Here is a 24,061-nt window from a genome sequence, read left to right as displayed (position 1 = left end):
ATCCAGCAACTTCATGAAAGTCATGAGGAGGTTAAAGGTGAGATGATGTTTTTGTAAAGCTAACAGTGGGAGCAGCACAAATCGTGCAGCAACTTGTGACAATTCACAATTCACGTGGAATCTCTTCCTCGCCACAAGTTACTGGACGATTTGTTCATTAATTAACGGTGAGTGTTATTCATACATCATTATTCTTGCAAGAAATTCTAGTCTGGTAATTCCAGTTGTGGGGAGAATTCAAAAATAGGGGTTATAACTATGTTAGTCACTAATAAATCCAATAGGGAATTCAGGAGAAAGCTCTTTATCCAGACAGTGGGGAAAATGTGGAACTTGTGACTATCGGGAGTGGTTGTGGTGAGTCGTATCGATACATTTAAGGGGAAGCTGGATAAACACATGAGGGAGAAAGGAATCGAAGGATCAGGTGTGATGAAGTAAGTTGTGTGGAGCATAAACAGCAGCATAGACCTGTTGAGCCAAATGGCCTGTTTCTGTGCTGTAGGTTCCATAAACATGGTGAAGCAGTAACCCACTATGTGGGAGTGAGTTGAGTGATTTGAGCAGCTTTCATTAATCCATTTCCGTGTCTGTTTTCAGCTTTTTAACCTGTCTGAACAACGTCACGACATCAACAAACTCAACCCCAAGGTAAGGTCGTGAGAACAGAGGGCAAATATCGCAGTATAAGAGCTCCAATCTCCCCTTGTGCCTGTACAGTACCTGCACACATGCAGAGGCTGAACCCACTTCCCACTCTGTTAAATCAGGACACATAGGAAATAGGAGCAGGAGTAGGCCATTTGGCCCCTCAAGCCTGCTCCACAATTCAACTAGATCATGGCTGATCTTCTACCTCAATGCCATTTTCCTGCACTATCCCCATATTCCTTGATATCTTTAATATATCGAAATCTATCAATCTCTGTCTTAAACATACTCAATGATTGAGCTTCCACAGCCCTCTGGGCGAGAGAATTCCACAGATGCACCACCCTCTGAGTGAAGAAATTCCTCCTTATCTCAGTCTTAAATGGCTTACATCTTATCCTGAGACTGTGGCCCCTGGTTCTGGACTCCCCCCAACCAGGGGAAACATCTTATCCGCATCAATCCTGTCAAGCCCTGTAAGAATTTTGTAGGTTTCAATGAGATCACCTCTCATTCTTCTAAACTCTAGAGAATACAGACCCAGTTTCCTCAGTCTCTCCTTCTCTGGCAAGTATATCCTTCCTTAGGTAAGGAGACCAAAACTGTACACAATACTCCAGGTGTGGTCTCACCAAGGCTCTATATATTTGCAGCAAGATTTCTTTACTCATGTACTCAAATCCTCTCGCAATAAAGGCTGACAATTACTTGCTGCACCTGCGTGTTAGCTTTCAGTGACTTATGAACAAAGACACCCAGGTCCCTTTGGAAATCAACACTTCCCAATCTCTCACCATTTAAGAAATCCTCTGACTTTCTGTTTTTCTTACCAAAGTGGATAACTTCACATTTTTCCACATTATATTAGATAGGATCAGGGCTTGAGGGAGAGAATGGCAGAAAGCTGGGCCAAAGATCCTTGAGCCTGTGAGCGGGGGATTGTACTCCTTGTGTGCCATGAGTTTGCTCTGGGTTAAATGTTCGACTTATCTCCATCAGTAAAGGAGACAATGTTATTCCCTCTGGTGGAGAGTGCAGCAGGTAGCAACTCCCAGTGAAGCCAACTACGGAATGCATTGTGTCTGCAGCCTGGAGTGTTACTAAGGTGGGTTTTGTCTTTGCAGGTGGTGGATTTTGGTTGGCCTGATCTCCATGCCCCTCCTCTGGACAAGATCTGCAGCATCTGTAAGGCTATGGACACCTGGCTGAACTCTGACCTCCAGCATGTGGTTGTCATCCATAACAAGGTATGGGCCTTGACATCTTCCTCCCTTTCTAGCCTTTCAGAGTGAAAATCCCACTGCTTCTGGTCCCTGTGTCTCGTCAGCCACCGATTGTGTGTGTCGCTCAGAGCAGAGCCCAGACATCACCCCTCCCCAATGTTGATAGCTGATTAGCATCAAATATCCACACTGCTCATCCTTACATTCCCCACATGGTTTTATTTAGCTCTTCAATTTTGTCCCAAAAATATATTAATGCATTTAATTGTTAACAAAGTTGTGTCTTCACTCTTCTGAAATGTATCACTTTCCGAACAGGCACCAAGTACTTTGTCATGTTCCAAATCCTCCTGTTGACTTAGAGGTGCTCTTGTTCAATTTTTTTAAACTTTGGTCTCTCTTAACCTATCAAACCTCAAAACTGGAAAGAAGTGAGAAGAGGAAAGTACAGAGGCATCATATTCTACATGACATTAGCGAATCATTAAATTTGTATCTAAGTCAAGGGAGGTGGTAACTAAACAACAAGTTCATCATTTCCCTGCGATATCAACCTGGGACTGGAGACCGAAATTTCAAGGCTGCAGGAGTGTGATAGTTCAGTCATTGGATTAATAATCCGGAGAACATGAGCTCAAATTCCCTGTGGCAGTTTGAGAATTTCAATTCAGCGCAATTAAAATCTAGATTTAAAAAGCTGCGATCAGGGAAGCTGTGGGATTGTTGGTAAAAAAAAAAAGCCCATTTGATTCACTCATGTCCTGACGGGGAGGGGGGTCTCAACGGTTTTGCACCTGAGGGCACTTCTCCCACATTATAAATATTAGGCAGACCCCGAGTACCTCAACAAATCAAGAACAGAACAAACATTTCTGTATTCATCAGAGCTTTGATACCCGGATTCCTCACTGTCTCCGAATACCCGGAGCCCTCACTGTCTCCCCTACCCGGAGTCCTCACTGTCTCCCCTACCCGGAGTCCTCACTGTCTCCGAATACCCGGAGTCCCCACTGTCTCCCCTACCCGGAGTCCCCACTGTCTCCCCTACCCGGAGTCCTCACTGTCTCCCCTACCCGGAGCCCTCACTGTCTCCCCTACCCGGAGCCCTCACTGTCTCCCCTACCCGGAGCCCTCACTGTCTCCCCTACCCGGAGCCCTCACTGTCTCCAATATACAGAGTCCTCACTGTCTCCCAATACCCGGAGTCCTCACTGTCTCCCAATACCCGGAGTCCTCACTGTCTCCCAATACCCGGAGTCCTCACTGTCTCCGAATACCCGGAGTCCTCACTGTCTCCGAATACCCGGAGTCCTCACTGTCTCCGAATACCCGGAGTCCTCACTGTCTCCGAATACCCGGAGTCCTCACTGTCTCCGAATACCCGGAGTTCTCACTGTCTCCAATACCCAGAGTCCTCACTGTCTCCGAATACCCGGAGTCCCCACTGTCTCCCCTACCCGGAGTCCCCACTGTCTCCCCTACCCGGAGTCCTCACTGTCTCCCAATACCCGGAGTCCTCACTGTCTCCCAATACCCGGAGTCCTCACTGTCTCCCAATACCCGGAGTCCTCACTGTCTCCCAATACCCGGAGTCCTCACTGTCTCCCAATACCCGGAGTCCTCACTGTCTCCCAATACCCGGAGTCCTCACTGTCTCCCAATACCCGGAGTCCTCACTGTCTCCAATACCCGGAGTCTACCCTGTCAAGTCCTGTTAGAATTTTATAGGTTTCTATGAGATCCCCCCTCACTCTTCTGAACTCCAGCGAATATAATCCTAACCGACTCAATCTCTCCTCATACGTCAGTCCTGCCATCCCAGGAATCAGTCTGGTAAACCTTCGCTGCACTCCCTCTACAGCAAGAACATCCTTCCTCAGATAAGGAGACCAAAACTGCACACAATATTCCAGGTATTCTGAACCCTGTTTGGATATTTCTCCTGTTCCACAGTGAGCAGATATAAAGTGCAGCCTGAGGAGGGCACCAGAGAACTGGAGTATCAGGGCCTCCCACTCGTGGGCTTGTAACTTTGACCCTGCAGAGTTTCCAGGCTAATCAGGCTAGGAGGATCAATGGGCCAAGAGGATAAAATGATTTTATTTTATGAAATGTTTTCTTGGGGGCTCCAGGAGGAGTTGAAATGCCTCTCTGGTCCCCACAGAGAATCTTTGGGATGTTTCTCCTTCTCCCATCCCCCAGTTCATCGACCTTTGAATGTTACAGTGCAGGAGGCCCTTCAACCTGTTGTGCCTCTGCCTCTGAAGGAGCAGTCCAGTTTACTCCCACAGCCCAGCTTTTTGTCCACAACCTTGCAAATTAGTCCTCTTCAAGTACCTGTGCACTCTCCATGTAAAAATCGCTTTTCATCTCCCCACGGTTCTTTTGTCAATTATTTTAAATCTGCATCCCTCTGGTTACCGACTCTCCTGCCACTGGAAACAGTTTCTCTTTATTTACTCTATTGAAACCCTTCCGGATTTTGAACACCTCTGTTAAATCTCCTCTGAGATGTCTCTGCTCTAAGGAGAACAATCCCAGCATCTCCTGAACCTTGCCAGGGATAGTTCCTGGACATGGCCTCCTAACAAACCTGACGCGCATCTGCTGCCGGGTTCGGGCGGGGGCAGGAGCGGGGAGGGTCTCGGGTCTGGTCTGTTTAAATGGCAGTTACGATGGTCTGGACCTCTCAATGCCGAGCTTGATGCTCCCTCCTCACCAGCTGCACGCTTGGAGCTCGTCCACGTTACAATCGGCAGAGGGAGAGGTTACAGGCTTTCTTTCAAATTCAGTCGGAAAGTTGTTGGTGCCTCAGAATCTGCTCCCTCATCCTGAGTGGCGGAAACCTGAGAAACTGTCATTGGTGAAAGATTGTTGTGATCTGGGAGGGGGAAGGGTGCTGAAAATGTCCATCAGGAGCTAAATACCTTAATAAAAGGGGATGTATTTAATTTCTCAGGGTTGGCTTTCTGACATTCAGAACTCCAAGCATTAGAGAGGCCTTGTTAGAGGTGATTTAACGACCATATCAGATCTCACCACAGCCCTGCAGAATAACTCAAGTCCTCATGAACTCTGGGTTACAGACAGGCTGTCAGCCGTTGATGAGCTGTGTTGCCAGGGAAACCACTGAATGAGGAATCGGAGAAGGGAAATGTTGAGTCTCACTGCTCACTGTCAGACACAGTGAGAAAGCAGTCAGTTCCCAATAGATCCCATTCCTGACAGCAGGTAAAGGGCATATCCTCACCCTTTCCTTTCTTGTTATCTTGAACTTGAGGTAAACCCACAAGCTCCACTACCCACATGGACAAGGGCAGCAGATGCATGGGAACACCACCACCTGCAAGTTCCCCTCCAAGTCCTGACTTGGAACTATATCACCGTTCCTTCACTGTCCCATATCACAGATTCTACCCATCCATGTAATCCCCTGTCACTGTTGATGTTGATTTTTAAGTAGGTTCCCAAATTCCTCTGTTAGATAGATACACGCCATTCCTTTTCTTTTTCATGTAAACATGTAGGTACCTTGTTTTTGTTCTCAGTGATTTCTCTGCATTGATTCTATTGCACATTTTATAATCACAGGGAAACCGTGGCCGGACAGGAGTCGTTATCGCTGCCTACATGCATTACAGCAACATATCAGCCAGGTAGGTGCCACATCACATGGCTGGACTCTGTTCTCATTCAAAGCCTCCAATAAGCTTTATATTGCAGGACGAGTAAGGTGATTCCAACTTAATAAACTCCATTTCAGGACAGTGGCCTTGTACGTGGTTACTGCCTGTACCTGCCCTGTGAGTAGGTAAAGGGACAGTGTAGAGGGAGCTTTACTCTGTACCTAACCTGTACTGGACCTGCCCTATGAGTTGTTAAAGGGACAGTGTAGAGGGAGCTTTACTCTGTATCTAACCCCATTTTTTTTAAGGTGGTCTTTATACCCCAGGCCCACTTTATACACATTTTAAAATAACTTTATTAAAAACAGATAAATAAACAATATCTCAAATTAAAATGCCATTCTCGGTGTCGATGGTTGATGATGCACTCCAGTCCCTGCGGTGCCCACTGGTTGCGGAAGGCCTCAAGCGCACCGAGGTGCGAATGTAACCGTGGAAGAGGGGCAGTCAATCAAGGAGGACGGACCCCCCGACGACCCGCAACCTGGACCTGTGAATTGCCACCTTGGCCAGCCAAAACTTGAGGAGGAGCTCCTTTAAATACTCAAACAGGGACTGCAACCTCACACCCTCCATACATACATGGAATACGGACTCGTCCAGGCCGCAGAAAGTACAGGCGGCCTGGGAGTCTGTGAACCTACTTAAAAGTCTCTTGCACGGGACTGCCCTGTGCAACACCCTCCACTCCAGGTCCCCGATGTAAAGTGGGAAGACTCCCGCGTAGAGAGACCTCCATCGGGGTTTTCCCTCACCGCCAGATGGCAGCACGGACCGCCAGGGCGTGTCCGGCCGGCTGACGAGGGCGAGGGAGTAGAGAGTGTGCAGGAGCAGCCCGTACAGGAAACCCTTCCACGCCGTTTAGAATGGCACATAGGGCATTTCCGAGAGGTGTCTCGGGTTGTGCGGGACTGGCTCCCGAGGAGGGTTTCAGGGCCTGGGTCAGATGAGCAGTTTCGGCTGAGCGGGGATCAGCTCGGCCAGGAGCGCTCTGCACTCCTGAGCCCCCTCGCCACCCGCACTGAGGGGCGTCCCGGGGGTTTCGGCTACTCCTCCGACCATCTGTCCGTCCCCGGAGTCAGCCTCCCAGACAGCCGAGGCGCTCTCCTCCGCCTGCTGGGGAGCGCCCTGACTGGAGGCGACCATGTTCCAGACTCGGAATAGAAACATAGAAAATATAGAAAAATAGGAGCAGGAGTAGGCCATTCGGCCCTTCGTGCCTGCTTCGCCATTCAATATGAACATGGCTGATCATCCAAACTGAGTAATGTATTCCTGCTTTCTCCCCGAATCCCTTGATCCCATTATCCCCAAGAACTATATCTAACTCTTTCTTGAATATATTTAATGATTGGGCCTCAACTGCTTAGATCCCGGTAAAAGACAGGCAACACTCTCAGAGAGGCGCGGCTAATATTCTCTGCCAGCAGCTACGTGTTGTCTTGAAGGCAGTGACACTGGCAGAAAAAATATGTCTGGGAGGACGCTCGATGTACAGGTATCTCTGCAGGGTCCAAAGGTGGAGAGTCGCAGCCTGGGTGCAGATGCACACCAGCGACTGGCTACCCTCCTCGATCGAGAGACTCAGGACCGCGGCAGAGACCCAGTGTTTCCTCTTGCCCCATAAGAAATTGACGAGTTTCTTCTGGATCTTGGTGGCAAATGCAGGGGATGGGACCAAAGTGACCAACCGGTACCACAGCATGGAGGCCACCAGTTGGTTTATGACCAGCGCTCGGCCCCTGTAGGAAAGCACTCGGAACAGTCCTGTCCAGCGCCCCAGCCGAGTGGTGACTTTCGCCTCCAACTCCTGCCAGTTTGCCAGCCAGGCTTCCTCAGCGGGGCTAAGGTGGACTCCCAGATAGAGGAGGTGCGCGGTGCTCCATGCAAAAGGTGTCATCTCCTCCGGCAGGGAGTCCACCCGCCACTGACCCACCAGGAGACAAAGAACATTTCTCCTAATTGATCCTCGCGGAGGATGCGGCAGAAAAGGTCGGCTGGCAGTCGCGCATCCTCCGTAAGTCAACGGGATCTGTGACCCCAAGGAGCACGTCATCGGCGTAAGCCGAGAGGATGACCCGCATGGCCAGCTCGCGCAGAGCCAATTCCGTCAACCCCCTGCGAAGCAGGCACAGGAACGGCTCCACACAGATAGTTTATAATTGGCCTGACATGGTTCATCCCTGACGCACTCCTCTCCCAAAGCAAAGGAGCACCATCAAGGACCCGTTAACTTGGACCAGACACTCTGCGACGGCGTATAAAAGTCGGACTCGGGCCACAAAATGCGGCCCAAGACCTAAAGCGCGCAGAGTCACGAAAAGGTACTCATGATCCACCCTGTCGAACGCCTTCTCCTGATCGAGGGAGAGAAAGGCGACCGACAGACCAGTCCACTGGAAAAGATGGATCAGGTCCCGGACGAGGTGGATGTTGTCCTGGATGGACCAGCCCGGGACCATATAGGACTGGTTGGGGTGGATCATGTGGGCCAGCACGGAGCCCAGGCGGGTAAACATAGCCCGGGCAAAGATCTTATAATCGTGCTGAGGAGGGAGACCTGTCGCCAGTTTTTAAGCAGGCGGAGATCGCCCCTCTTCGGCAGCAGGAGTATGACCATCCTGTGCCACGTGAGGGGCATCTCCCCGGTCACCAGGCTTTCCCCCAGGACCCGCGCGTAATCGTCCCAGAACGCGCGAAGGAACTCCACGGTCAGCCTGTCTAGCCCCGGGGATTTGCCCCTCGAGAGCTGGTGGAGGGTTTCGGTCAGCTCCGCCAACATGGGCAGAGCCTCCAGTCCTTTGGCGCCCTCCGGGCTGACCTGTGGCAGGTCCTCCCACAAAACTCTGCGTGTGTCCTCGCTGGACAGATCTGGAGAGAACTTCGCACTGTAATAAGTACGGACCAGGAGGGCCATTCCCTCCGGATCCGTGATGGAGGATCTGCTGTCGGCCAGCAGCTCGAACACCCTGCCCTTTTGCCAGTGAGTAGAAGAAGGGTGAGGCGCAGTCCAAATCTTCCAGGATCTGGATTCGCGACCTCACATACGTGCTTCGGGACCACAGGGCGGGTCCGCGACAGCATGACCGAGGCGGGACTCCAAATCGAGCACCTCCCTCTCTAGGTGCCCGATCTCGGCTTCCCGCCTCTTGGTCGACCCCTTCGCGTACTCCTGACAGAAGACGCGGATGTGAGTCTTGCCCACATCCCACCATAGCCTCAAGGAGGGGAGGCCCCCCTGCTTCCTTCTCCAGTCGGCCCAGAATCGACAGAACGAGTCCCGAAATCGCTCGTCCTCCAGCAGCCGGTTGTTAAAGTGCCAGTACGTGGACCCCGCCCACGTGCGGAGCGGAGTGAACTCCGCCCACACCAGGTGGTGGTCCGAGCACGGCACCAGCTGCATGGAGGCCGCCGAGACGTGGGAGACGTACGCCTGCAAAATGTAGAGGCAGTCGATCCGGAACCTTCTCCTCCAGACCTCCACGTGAAGGCGCTGGAGTCGGGATGGAGATTCCACCAGACGTCCACCAAGTTGAGGGAGCTGATCAATTCCCTCAACTTCTCTACCGACGCTTGGCCGCGCTGGGGACCAGAGCGATCCCCCACCTCGAGGGTGCAGTTAAAATCCCCCCCAAGGATGATGCACTCGCCGCTATCGATGGAGCTCAAGAGAGCGGACACTTCTTCAAAGAAGCGCGCTTGCAACGCGCCGGGCCCGGGCGCGTACACGTTCACAAAGTGGAGCGGCACGCTACCCAGGCGAACGGCGAGGTGGAGCAAGCGGCTCGGCACTAGCTCCTGGACCCCCAAGATCTCCGGCTGAAAAGTCGGGACCAACAAGATAGCCACCCCACTAGAAATAGAGGTGAGGTGACTCATGTAGACCCCACCCTGCCACTCCAGGAGCCAGGTGGCTTCGTCTTCCAGAATGGTGTGGGTTTCCTGCATAAAGCTCACCGCGTATCTCCCTTCCCTGAGGACTGAGAGATTGTGAAATCTGTGGTGAGACCCCCTGCTGCCGTTAATGTTGAGGCTGGCTATGGTTATCTTCATGTCAAAAATACTTAAAATCCCGTCACCAACACCTCACTGTGAGGAGGGAGGGGAAGTGCACCTGGCCCTCCACTCCCCCAGCAACCCATTGAGGAACGCATTAAAACGGCGCCTCTCAACCAGTTTCACGCCCGCGCCCTTTCCGGCTTTTTTGAGGGCCGCGCAGACGGACTGGATGATCACAGAATCACAGAATAATACAGTGCAGAAGAGGCCCTTCGGCCCATCGAGTCTGCACCAATGCATTAAAGACACCTGACCTGTCTACCTAATCCCATTTGCCAGCACTTGGCCCATAGCCTTGAATGTTATGACGTGCCAATTGCTCATCCAGGTACTTTTTAAAGGATGTGAGGCAACCCGCCTCGACCACCCTCCCAGGCAGGGCATTCCAGACCGTCACCACCCTCTGGGTAAAAGAATTCTTCCTCAAATCCCCCTTAAACCTCCCGCCTCTCACCTTAAACTTGTGTCCCTTCGTAACTGACCCTTCAACTAAGGGGAACAGCTGCTCCCTATCCACCCTGTCCATGCCCCTCATAATCTTGTACACCTCGATCAGGTCACCCCTCAGTCTTCTCTGCTCCAGTGAAAACAACCCAAGCCTATCCAACCTCTCTTCATAGCTTAAATGTTCCATCCCAGGCAACATCCTGGTGAATCGTCTCTGCACCCCCTCCAATGCAATCACACCCTTCCTATAATGATCAGCGCCAGATTCATCCAATGGCCGAGAGCCAGCTGAACTTTATTGCGGCAACCCCTGCATGCCACGAGGAAGTCCCAGAGATTCGAGGTGGAGATGAGAGGAGACTCGGTGGGAGGCACGAGGGACTCCACTGCCTCACTGGTGATGGAATCAAGGTCGTCCACCGTGCCCTACACCGAGTCCCCACCCTCCTTCGGGTCGTCACCGCCAGCGGCTGACACCCCCACCACACACTGTGGGGCGGACATCCCGGCCGCACCAGCTGGTGCCGCCTCCATCACAATCCCACCCCCAGGATCGATGGCGGAGGAGTCCTCTCTGGGTTCTACTGTGGAACTGGAGCCCATGGGCGCCAGCGGTTCAGGAGCCCCCTCCACCTCCGTCCCCAGGCCATTGAGCGGTTCAGGGAAGATGGAGGTTCCGGGAAGTCGGAGGTTCCTGACTCGGAGAATCCAGCCGGAGCCGAGACCGGAGGCAGAGAGAGGAGACCATCTCCTACCCTGCCAGTGCTCACAGCCCCAGCAAACGGAGCCGCATTTTCAATTATAACTGTGTCGGGTACATCCTGGTCCGGAGTGGATTTCAGGTGGGAGCGCTGACCCTTTGGGGCCTCCCCTCCCCTCCACTCTGTGCAACCGACCCAGTGGCAGAATGGAGGCTTCTCCAGGAGCGTCCCCAGGCTCCCCCACCACAAGCAGGGCTCCACTTGCTCCTCCAGGTCGGGCCACATGTACAGAGGTCTCCCCCTCCTCTCTATTCTGAGGGGTAGGGAGCTCCTGCCCAGATTTTACACTTGGTGCTGGTGGCAGGGTGAACCAGGGGTCCCAAACCAGGAGACAGCTCCCCTACAACAGATGGGCCCTGAGTTACCTCTGTGGAAGGGTGTCCTCTCCTCTTTTTCCCACTAGGGCGCGGAGGCTCAGAGACCTCCATGTCATCAGAGGAAAAGCAGAGGAGAGGACAGGTAGCTGAGTGGTGGAAGGGAGAGAAACGCTGCGAGGATGTTTCTCTTAAATTGGTGGTTGGAGCACCTTACTGTAGAGAATGCAAAGTCCAGTCTTCTGGCCGGGGGAGGATTCTTTCCACTTTCTGCTGTTGTTACAAAGAGTTTCTTCACCCAGGCAGCTCCAGCGTCCCGAGCCACGCAGTTGGGGTGGGGAGGGAGCTGCCTTTGTGCAAGATGGAGGAAAACACAAAAGCAAAGGGGCCCCCAGGAGAATCTTTCAGCCCCACCCCTGAATCTTCTGGCATCTCCTCACTCCCCCAACACTCCAAGCAAAACAGTTCCAACACCCATCTCTCCAAAATAACTCACAGGTCCTTTGCTCCAATGGATAGAATCAGTTCCACAATTGTGTTGTTGTTTGTCGTTCTCAGTTCTGAGTTCTCTCCAGCCTCTGCAGGTGCAGCTGCTTCAGCTGATTACATACAGGAAGAGGAAAAAATTGCAGGGCTAAGGGGAAAAGGCAGGGGAATGGGACTTGGTGAATTCTCTTGTAGAGAGCCAGCACAGACAAAGAACAAAGAACAAAGAAAATTACAGCACAGGAACAGGCCCTTCGGCCCTCCAAGCCTGCGCCGATCCAGATCCTCTATCTAAACATGTCGCCTATTTTCTAAGGGTCTGTATCTCTTTACTTCCTGCCCATTCATGTATCTGTCTAGACACATCTTAAAAGACGCTATCGTGTTCGCATCTACCACCTCCGCTGGCAACGCGTTCCAGGCACCCACCACGCTCTACGTAAAGAACTTTCCACGCATATCCCCCCTAAACTTTTCCCCTCTCACTTTGAACTTGTGACCTCTAGTATTTGAATCCCCCACTCTGGGAAAAAGCTTCTTGCTATCCACCCTGTCTATACCTCTCATGATTTTGTACACCTCAATCAGGTCCCCCCTCAACCTCCGCCTTTCTAATGAAAATAATCCTAATCTACTCAACCTCTCTTCATAGCTAGCACCCTCCATACCAGGCAACATCCTGGTGAACCTCCTCTGCACCCTCTCCAAAGCATCTACATCCTTTTGGTAATGTGGCGACCAGAACTGCACGCAGTATTCCAAATGTGGCCGAACCAAAGTCTTATACAACTGTAACATGACCTGCCAACTCTTGTACTCAATACCCCATCCGATGAAGGAAAGCATGCCGTATGCCTTCTTGACCACTCTATTGACCTGCGTTGTCACCTTCAGGGAACAATGGACCTGAACACCCAAATCTCTCTGTACATCAATTTTCCCCAGGACTTTTCCATTTACAGAATAGTTCACTCTTGAATTGGATCTTCCAAAATGCATCACCTCGCATTTGCCCTGATCGAACTCCATCTGCCATTTCTCTGCCCAACTCTCCAAACTATCTATATTCTGCTGTATTCTCTGACAGTCCCCTTCACTATCTGCTACTCCACCAATCTTAGTGTCGTCTGCAAACTTGCTAATCAGACCACCTATATTTTCCCCCAAATCATTTATGTATATCACAAACAACAGTGGTCCCAGCACGGATCCCTGTGGAACACCACTGGTCACACGTCTCCATTTTGAGAAACTCCCTTCCACTGCTACTCTCTGTCTCCTGTTGCCCAGCCAGTTCTTTATCCATCTAGCTAGTACACCCTGGACCCCATGCGACTTCACTTTCTCCATCAGCCTACCATGGGGAACCTTATCAAACGCCTTACTGAAGTCCATGTATATGACATCTACAGCCCTTCCCTCATCAATCAACTTCGTCACTTCCTCAAAGAATTCTATTAAGTTGGTAAGACATGACCTTCCCTGCACAAAATCATGTTGCCTATCACTGATAAGCCCATTTTCTTCCAGATGGGAATAGATCCTATCCCTCAGTATCTTCTCCAGCATCTTCCCTACCACTGACGTCAGGCTCACCGGTCTATAATTACCTGGATTATCCCTGCTACCCTTCTTAAACAAGGGGACAACATTAGCAATTCTCCAGTCCTCCGGGACCTCACCCGTGTTTAAGGATGCTGCAAAGATATCTGTTAAGGCCCCAGCTATTTCCTCTCTCGCTTCCCTCAGTAACCTGGGATAGCTCCCATCCGGACCTGGGGACTTGTCCACCTTAATGCCTTTTAGAATACCCAACACTTCCTCCCTCCTTATGCCGACTTGACCTAGAGTAATCAAACATCTATCCTTAACCTCAACATCCGTCATGTCCCTCTCCTCGGTGAATACCGATGCAAAGTACTCGTTTAGAATCTCACCCATTTTCTCTGACTCCACGCATAACTTTCCTCCTTTGTCCTTGAGTGGGCCAATCCTTTCTCTAGTTACCCTCTTGCTCCTTATATATGAATAAAAGGCTTTGGGATTTTCCTTAACCCTGTTTGCTAAAGATATTTCATGACCCCTTTTAGCCCTCTTAATTCCTCGTTTCAGATTGGTCCTACATTCCCGATATTCTTCCAAAGCTTCGTCTTTCATCAGCCGCCTAGACCTTATGTATGCTTCCTTTTTCCTCTTAGCTAGTCTCACAATTTCACCTGTCATCCATGGTTCCCTAATCTTGCCATTTCTATCCCTCATTTTCACAGGAACATGTCTCTCCTGCACGCTAATCAACCTCTCTTTAAAAGCCTCCCACATATCACATGTGGATTTACCTTCAAACAGCTGCTCCCAATCTACATTCCCCAGCTCCTGCCGAATTTTGGTATCGTTGGCCTTCCCCCAATTTAGCACTCTTCCTTTCGGACCACTCTCGTCTTTGTCCATGAGTATTCTAAAACTTACGGAATTGTGATCACTATTCCCAAAGTAGTCCCCTACTGAAACTTCAACCACGTGGCCGGGCTCATTCCCCAATACCAGGTCCAGTATGGCCCCTTCCCGAGTTGGACTATTTACATACTGCTCTAGAAAACCCTCCTGGATGCTCCTTACAAATTCGGCTCCATCTCGACCTCTAACACTAAGTGAATCCCAGTCAATGGTGGGAAAATTAAAATCTTCAATCACCACCACCCTGCTGCTCCTACATCTTTCCATAATCTGTTTACATATTTGTACCTCTATCTCACGCTCGCTGTTGGGAGGCCTGTAGTTGCTCCTTACAAATTCTGCTCCATCTAGACCTCTAACGCTAAGTGAATCCCAGTCAATGGTGGGAAAATTAAAATCTCCTATCACCACCACCCTGTTGCTCCTACATCTTTCCATAATCTGTTTACACATTTGTACCTCTATCTCACGCTCGCTGTTGGGAGGCCTGTAGTACAGCCCCAACATTGTTACCGCACCCTTCCTATTTCTGAGTTCCGCCCATATTGCCTCACTGCTCGAGTCCTCCATAGTGCCCTCCTTCAGCACAGCTGTGATATCCTCTTTTACCAGTAATGCAACTCCTCCACCCCTTTTACCTCCCTCTCTATCCCGCCTGAAACATCGATATCCTGGGATATTTAGTTGCCAATCATGCCCTTCCCTCAACCAAGTCTCAGTAATAGCAATAACATCATACTCCCATGTACTAATCCAAGCCCTAAGTTCATCTGCCTTACCTACTACACTTCTTGCATTAAAACAAATGCACCTCAGACCACCAGTCCCTTTGCGTTCATCATCTGCTCCCTGCCTACTCTTTCCCTTCGCCCTTTTGACCCAGCGACAGTGAAGGAACGGCAATATAGTTCCAAGTCAGGATGGTATGTGACTTGGAGGGGAACTTGCAGGTGGTGATATTCCCATGCATCTGCTGCTCTTGTCCTTCTAGTTGGTCGAGGTCGCGGGTTTGGAAGGTGCTGTCTAAGGAGCTTTGGTGCATTGCTGCTGTGCATTGTGCATCGGTGGTGGAGGTAGTGAATGTTTGTGCATGGTGTGCCAATCAAGTGTGAAGTTATTTACTATGGTCGTAAGAATAGAAAAGCAGAATATTTTTTAAAGGGTGTGAAATTTGTAAATGTTGATGTTGAGAGCGACTTGCATGTGCTCATACAAAGAACACAAGATACAACAAGCAATGAAGAAAGCAAATGGCATGTTCTCCTTTATTGCAAGGGGATTGGAGTACAGGAAGAAAGAAGTCTTGCTACAATTGTACAAGGTTTTGGTGAGACCACACCTTGAGTACTGTGCACAACTTTGCGCTCCATATCTAAGGAAGGATATACTTGCAATGGAGGCAATACAGCAAAGGTTCACTAGCTTGGTTCCTGTGATGAGAGACGGAGTAAATTAGGCCTATATTCTCTGGAGTATAGCAGAATGAGGAGTGATCTCATTGAAACATACAAGATTCTGAAGGGGCTTGACAGGATAGACACTGAGAGGTTGTTTACCCTGGCTGGAGAATCTAGAACACGGGGGCACTGTCTCAGGATAAGGAGATGATCATTTAGGACTGAGATGAGAAATTTCTTCACTCGAATGGTTGTGAATCTTTGGAATTCTCTACCGCACATGACTGTGGATCCTCCATCATTGAATATATTTAAGGCTGGGAAAGACACATTTTTGGTCTCTTGAGCGAATTAAGGGATATGGTTCCGAAGAAGGGTCACTGACCCGAAACGTTAACTCTGCTTCTCTTTCCACAGATGCTGCCAGATCTGCTGAGTGGTTCCAGCATTTCTTGTTTTTATTTAAGGGATATGGGGAGTGGGTGGGAAAGTGAAATTGAAGCCTAAGATCAGCCATGATCGTATTGAGTGACGGAGCAGGCTCGATGGACCATATGGTCAATTCCTGCTCCTATTTCTTATGTTCTTATGTTATATAAACAGTACAGTGTGATATGTGTTGATTATATATACTCCTATGTTCCTGGTGAATAGCGGTGCCCTTTACTTCATGGACTCCATCCCTGGCATCAGAGTCACTGAAATGTCAAACATTTCCTGTTGTTCCTTCTTTCCTAGTGCTGATCAAGCATTGGACCGATTTGCCATGAAAAAATTCTATGAAGACAAAATACTACCTGTGGGACAGCCCTCACAGAGGAGGTAGGTCTCACTCTGTCGAACGCAGGGCAAGGGTATTTGTGGTCTCAGATTAAGAGGCCAACAAGACTGAATTGTAAGATTAATGGGCTTGATGGTACCCGGTTTCAGGTGATCCAATACATGTAGTCTGTCGTCAGTTTCAAATATTTTGTGAATAAATCAGTATCTGTGCGAAATCCTACCATGGAATGAAACATCAAGAATAATAGGAATTTATTCTCTGCCTGCTCAAAGTAGGCACTGTAAGGGAGTTTTACTCTGTATCTAATCTATGTTGTACTTGCCCTGGGAGTGTTTGATGGCGACAGTGTAGAGGGAGCTTTACTCTGTATCTAACCCCCGTGCTGTACCTGTCCTGGGAGTGTTTGATGGGGACAGTGTAGAGGGAGCTTTACTCTGTATCTAATTCCCGTACTGTACCTGTCCTGGGAGTGTTTGATGGGGACAGTGTAGAGGAAGCTTTACTCTGTATCTAATTCCCGTACTGTACCTGTCCTGGGAGTGTTTGATGGGGACAGTGTAGAGGAAGCTTTACTCTGTATCAAACCCCGTGCTGTACCTGCCCTGGAAGTTTTAGATAGAACAATGTACAGTGATCTGTATCTAACTTGTTTATTGAATGTATTCAAGAAGGAGGTAGATATATTTCTTCATGCCAAAGGGATCAAGGGATATGGGGAGAAAGCGGGAACATTGCACTGAATTAGACGATCAGCCATGATCTCTTTTGAATGGCGGAGCAGGCCCGAAGGGCTGAATAGCCTACTCCTCCTATTTTTCTACTTTTCTATGTTTCCATATGACGTACCTGATGCTGGCCTGGCCTGAGTTTTTTTTATTCTTTCATGGGATGTGGGCGTCGCTGGCAAGGCCAGCATTTGTTGTCCAGCCCTAATTACCCTTGACAACTGAGTGTCTTGCTGGGCCATTTCACAGGGGCATTTAAGAGTCAACCACATTGCTGTGGGTCTGAAGTCACATACAGACCAGACCAGGTAAGGATTGCAGATTTCCTTCCTGAAAGGACATTTGTGAACCAGATGGGTTTTTTTTTATGACAATCGATGAGAGTTTCATGGAACCATTACTGAGAGAAGCTTTCACTTCCAGATATTTTTAATTAATTAAATGTAAGGTCCACCTGGAAGCAGCTTGAACCCATGTGCCCAGGGCATTAGCCTGGGCCTCTGGATTACTAATTCAGTGACATTACCGCTGCACCACCGTCTCCCAGTTGTATCTGTGTTTGTGAATGTTGTCTGTCAGAATTCCCAGTGCTAATGAGACCCTTCTCTTGGTGCAGGTACGTCCATTATTTCAGTGGGCTGCTCTCCGGCACAATCAAGATGAACAACAAACCTCTGTTTCTACATCATGTCATCATGCACGGCATTCCCAACTTTGAGCCCAAAGGCGGTAAGACTTTAGTTTTTCAAGGATCATGAATCCTGAATGTTGAGAGTGCAGCAAACCCAAGATGGAAACTGCTTTCATCGGCATTCCTTCAACTCTGGCCTCTTGTGTGTTCACCATTTCCTTAGCCCCACTGTTATTTATATTTTTTTATATTTAGAGATACAGCATTGAAACAGGCCTTTCGGCCCACCGAGTCTGTGCCGACCAAGAACCACCCATTTTTACTAACCCTACAGTAATCCCATATTCCCTACCACCTACCTACACTTGGGGCAATTTGCAATGGCCAATTTACCTATCACCTGCAAGTCTTTGGCGGTGGGAGGAAACCGGAGCACCTGGGGAAAACCCACGCGGTCACAGGGAGAACTTGCAAACTCCGCACAGGCAATACCTAGAATTGAGCCCGGGTCCCTGGAGCTGTGAGGCTGCGGTGCTAGCCAATGCGCCACTGTGTCGCCCATGTTGGTTATGCCTTCAGCTGTTTGGCCCTAAGCTCTGGAATTGAGCTTGTTCAGCACCTCATCCACATTAAACATTCACTCCCTTCACCACCAATGCACAGTGGCAGCAGTGTGTACCATCTACAAGATGCACTGCAGCAACACACCAAGGCTCCTTAGACAGCACCTTCCAAACCCGCGACCTCTACCAACTAGAAGAACAAGGGCAGCAGATGCATGGGAACACCATCACCTGCAAATTCCCCTCCAAGTCACACACCATCCTGACTTGGAACTATATCACCATTCCTTCACTGTCGCTGGGTCAAAATCCTGGAACTCCTTCCTAACAGCTCTGTGGGTATACCTACCTCACATGGACTGCAGTGGTTCAAGAAGGTAGCTCACCACCACCTTCTCAAGGCAATTAGGGATGGGCAATAAATGTCCAATTCTGGGCACCACACGTTAAGAACAATTTGAGAGGGTGCAGAAAAGATTCATGAGAATGGTTCCAGGGATGAGTTACGAGGATCAATTGGTGAAGCTGGGTTTGTTTTCAGAGAAGAGAAGATTGAGGAGATTTAATAGAGGTATTCAAAATCATGAGAGGTCTTGACAGAGTAGATAGAGAGAAACTCTACCCATTAATGGAGGGATTGAGGACTAGAGGACACATTTAAGGTGATTGGCATAAGAACCAAAGGCGATATGAGAAAACATTTGTTTCTGCAGTGAGTGGTTGGGATCTGGAATGTACTACCTGGTGGAGGCAGATTAAATTGTAGCTTTCAAAAGGGAATTGGATAAACACAATCTGTAACCTCATGGCCCAGCATATCTCTCACTCTCCCATTACCATCAAGCCAGGGGATCAACCCTGGTTCAGTGAAGAGTGCAGGAGATCATGCACCAGGCAGACCTAAAAATGAGGTGAAGCTACAACACAGGACTATATGCTAAAAAGCAGAAGCAGCATGCTATAGACAGAGATAAGCGATCCCAGAACCAATGGATCAGATCTAAGTTCTACAGTCCTGCCACATCCAGCCATGAATGGTGGTGAACAATTAAACATCTAACCGGAGGAGGAGGTTCCACAAATATCCACATCCTCAATGATGGTGGAGCCAAGCACATCAGTGCTGAAGATAAGGCTGAAGCATTTGCAACAATCTTCAGCCAGAAGTGCCGAGTTGATGATCCATCTCGGCCTCCTCCTGAAGTCCCCAGCATCACAGATGCCAGTCTTCAGCCAATCAGATTCACTCCAGGTGATATCAAGAAATGACTGAAGGCACGGGATACTGCAAAGGCTATGGGCCCTGACAATATTCCGGCATTAGTGCTGAAGACTTGTGCTGCAGAACTAATTTGGGGCGGCACAGTGGCGCAGTGGTTAGCACCTCAGCCTCACAGCTCCAGCGACCCGGGTTCAATTCTGGGTACTGCCTGTGCGGAGTTTGCAAGTTCTCCCTGTGTCTGCGTGGGTTTTCGCCAGGTGCTCCGGTTTCCTCCCACAGCCAAAGACTTGCAGGTTGATAGGTAAATTGGCCATTGTAAATTACCCCAAGTATAGGTAGGTGGTAGGGGAATATAGGGACAGGTGGGGATGTGGTAGGGATATGGGATTAGTGTAGGATTAGTATAAATGGGTGGTTGATGGTCATCACAGACTCGGTGGGCCGAAGGGCCTGTTTCAGTGCTGTATCTCTAAATAAAAAAAAATAAAATAAATAACTAGCCGTGCCCCTAGCCAAGCTGTTCCAGTACAGCTACAACACTGGCATCTATCAATGTGGAAAATTGTCCAGGTATGTCCTGTACACAAAAAGCAGGACAAATACAATCAGGTCAATTACTGCCCCTGCAGACCACCCTCAATCATCAGTAAAGTGATGGAAGGTGTCATAAACAATGCTATCAAGCAGCACTTGCTTAGTAATAACCTGCTCAGCGATACTCAGTTTGGGTTCCACAAGAGCCACTCAGCTCCTTACCTCGTTACAGCCTCTTTCTGTGCTGCATCCATTCTATGAGTCAATGAATACCTTCCATTAGTCCAAAAAACAAACGTTCAGCTCTATTTTCTATTTCCTGTCAGTCAGCCAAGTTTATATTCATCCTTCCTCTTTTCCTTTTATTCCATGGGCTTCAAATTTTGTCTCTCTGTCTCTCTATCTCTGTCTTTCCATCACTTTCTTGGTGTCTCTCTCCTGTCTGTTTGTCTGTCTCTCTCACTCACTTTTCTCTGTCTCCATCTGTCCCTTCAGCTCTCTTTCCCTTTTCTCTATCTCCTTATTTCTATTCATAGGAACATAGGAGCAGGAGTAGGCCATTCAGCCCATTGAGCCTGCTCCACAATTCAATACGATCAGGTCTGATTATCCACTTCGAGATGTTACTTGTATCCTCAATCGTGAAGACCGATGCAAAATATGTTTTTGTTTATTCATTCATGGGATGTGGGCGTCGCAGGCTAGGTCAGCATTTATTGCCCATCCCTAATTGCCCTGAGAAGGTGGTGCTGAGCTGCCCTCTTGAACTGCTGCAGAGGCAGGTACACCCACTGTCCATTTAGGAAGGGAGTTCCAGGATCTTGACCCAGCAACAGTGAAGGAATGGCGATACAGTTCCAAGTCAGGATGGTGTGTGACTTGGAGGGGAACTTGCAGGTGGTGGTGTTCCCATGCATTTGCTGCCCTTGTCCTTCTAGGTGGTAGAGGTCGCGGGTTTGGAAGGTGCTGTCTAAGGAACCTTGGTGCATTACTGCAGTGCATCTTGTAGATGGTACACACTGCTGCCACTGTGCGTTGGTGGTGGAGGGAGGGAATGTTTGTGGATGGGGTGCCAATAAAGCGGGCTGCTTTGTCCTGGATGGTGTGGAGCTTCTTGAATGTTGTTGGAGCTGCACCCATCCAGGCAAGTGGAGAGTATTCCATCACACTCCTGACTTGTGCCTTGTAGATGGTGGATAGGCTTTGGGGAGTCAGGAAGTGAGTTATCACCACAGGATTCCTAGTCTCCGACCTGCTATTATAGCCACGGTATTTATATGACTACTCCAGTTCAGTTTCTGGTCAATGGTAGCCCCTAGGATGTTGATAGTGGGGGATTCAGCGATGGTAATGCTGTTGAATGTCATGGGGAGATTGTTAGATTCTCTCTTGTTGGAGATGGTCATTGCCCGGCACTTGTGTGGCGTGAATGTTACTTGCCACTTATCAGCCCAAGCTTGGATATTGTCCAGGTCTTGCTGCATTTCTACACGGACTGCTTCAGAATCTGAGGAGTCATGAATGGTGCTGAACTTTTCAATTCATCTGCCGTCTCCTTATTATCCATTATTAATTCCCCAGATTCACTTTCTATAGGGTCAAGGCTCACTTTGTTAACTCTTTTCCTTTTAAGATATCTGTAGAATCTCTTACTATCTTTCTTTATATTTCTAGCTAGCTTTCTCTCATACTCTAATTTTACCTTCCTTATCAATCTTTTAGTCATTCTTTGCTGTTTTTTATATTCTGTCCAATCTTCTGACCTGTCTCCCATCTTTGTGCAGTTATATGCTTTTTGATACTATCTTTAACTGTTTTAGTTAACCACAGATGTATCTGTTCTGTGTATTCTGAAATATCCCCTTAAATGTCTGTCACTGCATCTCTTTTGACCTATCCCTTTACCTAATTTGCCAGTTCACTTTAGCTAGCTCTGCTTTCATGGCCTCATAATTGCCCTTATTTAAGTTTAAAATACTAGTCTTGGACCCATTCTTCTCTCCCTCATTGAATGTAAAATTCAATCATATTGAATTACCATTTAAGAAATATTCTGCACATCTAATCCTCCTACCAAAGTGGATAACCTCACATTTTACCACATTATATTCCATCTGCCACTTTCTTGCCCACTCACCAAGTCTGCCAAATTCCCTTGAGGCCTCATTGCATCTTCCTCACAACACACATTCCGACCTAGTTTTGTGTCATCTGCGAACTTGAAAATATTACATTTGTTCCCCACATCCAAATCATTGGTATATATTGTGAACAGCTGGGCCCTCTTGCTGCCTTTATCTCCTTCCCTTTCTTTGTCCCTGTCTCTCTGTATCTGTCTGTCTGCCTCTCTCTCTGTCTCACTCGATCTGTCTCTTCTCTCCTGTTTCCCTCCCTTTGTCTCACTCTTTGTCTTTTTCCCTCCATACCCTCTTTGCCTTTCTCTCTGTCTCTCTTACCGTTGCTCTGTGTGTGTCTCTCTCTCCATCACCTTCCCTCTGACTTCTCTGCCTGTCCCTCTCCAATACTGTCTCTGAAACTTGTACCCACCTAAGCTGACGGCTAATGATGCTCCTCTTCTGCTCTAGGTTGCCGGCCATTCCTGAAGATATACCAGTCCATGCAGCCTGTCTACACATCAGGAATCTAGTGAGTAACTCTCTGTACATCTATCGCTCTAGGTTCTGTCCCCTTCCTTCTAATTGCTGATTATCAACTGTCTGTTTTTTCTTTTTTTTTCAAATATATCAGCAACATCCCCGGAGATGGTCAAACCAGTATTTGCATCACCATTGAGCCGGGACTCATGCTGAAAGGAGACATACTGGTAAGAGATGATTGGAGGATTAAGAACTCCAAAAATCTTCTTTAATGCTCCTAAATTTACTCCCATACTAAAAATACACTGGGATTCAGTTCCACACACACTGACTCTCACTGGGGTACAGTTCCACACACACTGATTCTCACTGGGATACAGTTCCACACACACTGACTCTCACTGGGGTACAGTTCCACACACACTGACTCTCACTGGGGTACAGTCAAACACACACTGACTCTCACTGAGATACAGTTCCACACTCACTGACTCTCACTGGGATACAGTTCCACACACACTGACTCTCACTGGGATACAGTTCCACACACACTGACTCTCACTGAGATACAGTTCCACACTCACTGACTCTCACTGGGGTTCAGTTCCACACACACTGACTCTCACTGGGGTACAGTTCCACACGCACTGACTCTCACTGAGATACAGTTCCACACTCACTGACTCTCACTGGGGTTCAGTTCCACACACACTGACTCTCACTGGGGTACAGTTCCACACACACTGACTCTCACTGAGGTACAGTTCCACACGCACTGACTCTCACTGAGATACAGTTCCACACTCACTGACTCTCACTGGGATACAGTTCCACACACACTGACTCTCACTGGGATACAGTTCCACACACACTGACTCTCACTGGGATACAGTTCCACACACACTGACTCTCACTGCGGTACAGTTCCACACACACTGACTCGCACTGGGGTACAGTTCCACACACACTGACTCTCACTGGGGTTCAGTTCCACACACACTGACTCTCACTGGGGTTCAGTTCCACACACACTGACTCTCACTGGAGTGATGATGATTCAATCAGTCACACAGTGACAGAACTGCACTATCGAGGGGTCAGTCAGCATGTTACTCAGTAACATAAAATCAGTGAATGAGCTCAGTGAGTTGTGCTCAGCACACTCTGTACTTGCCCTGAGGGTCATCACAGAATTTCAATAATGCATGAAAAGTAAATAACCAGTACTCTTTGTCTCTGTTTCTGTTCCGTGTAGTTGAAATGTTACCATAAGAAGTACCAGAGCCCGACACGAGAAATCGTGTTCCGTGTGCAATTCCACACGTGTGCCATCCATGACCTAGGCGTGGTGTTTGGTAAAGAGGATCTGGATGATGTGTTTAAAGGTGATGTCATTCATATTTATTAAGTATTTATTAAAGGTGATGGGATTTAATTACTAATCGAGATATCACTCCTGATTCATTCATTAACATTCTTTCTTTTGGGCCTCCTTATCTCGAGAGACAATGGATACGCGCCTGGAGG

At 48.8% G+C, this 24,061-nt stretch overlaps 1 protein-coding gene across 17 annotated transcripts in view; it reads left to right on the top strand.

Annotated features, from left to right (window-relative positions):
- tns1b (tensin 1b) overlaps positions 1 to 24,061 on the top strand; it is a 939,527-nt gene that overhangs the window by 718,565 nt on the left and 196,901 nt on the right. For all 17 annotated transcript variants that reach the window (XM_068034709.1, XM_068034713.1, XM_068034718.1 and 14 more), the window contains 8 exons: positions 601 to 651; positions 1,776 to 1,898; positions 5,466 to 5,530; positions 16,217 to 16,300; positions 17,604 to 17,716; positions 22,523 to 22,583; positions 22,686 to 22,761; positions 23,790 to 23,919. In XM_068034709.1, coding sequence (XP_067890810.1) covers positions 601 to 651; positions 1,776 to 1,898; positions 5,466 to 5,530; positions 16,217 to 16,300; positions 17,604 to 17,716; positions 22,523 to 22,583; positions 22,686 to 22,761; positions 23,790 to 23,919 — 703 coding nt within the window. The remainder of the gene's footprint in view (positions 1 to 600; positions 652 to 1,775; positions 1,899 to 5,465; positions 5,531 to 16,216; positions 16,301 to 17,603; positions 17,717 to 22,522; positions 22,584 to 22,685; positions 22,762 to 23,789; positions 23,920 to 24,061) is intronic.

This window comes from Heterodontus francisci, chromosome 7, assembly GCF_036365525.1.
Source record: "Heterodontus francisci isolate sHetFra1 chromosome 7, sHetFra1.hap1, whole genome shotgun sequence".
In the NCBI taxonomy this organism is placed as follows: domain Eukaryota; kingdom Metazoa; phylum Chordata; class Chondrichthyes; order Heterodontiformes; family Heterodontidae; genus Heterodontus; species Heterodontus francisci.
This window is presented reverse-complemented; position numbering and strand designations above follow the sequence as displayed.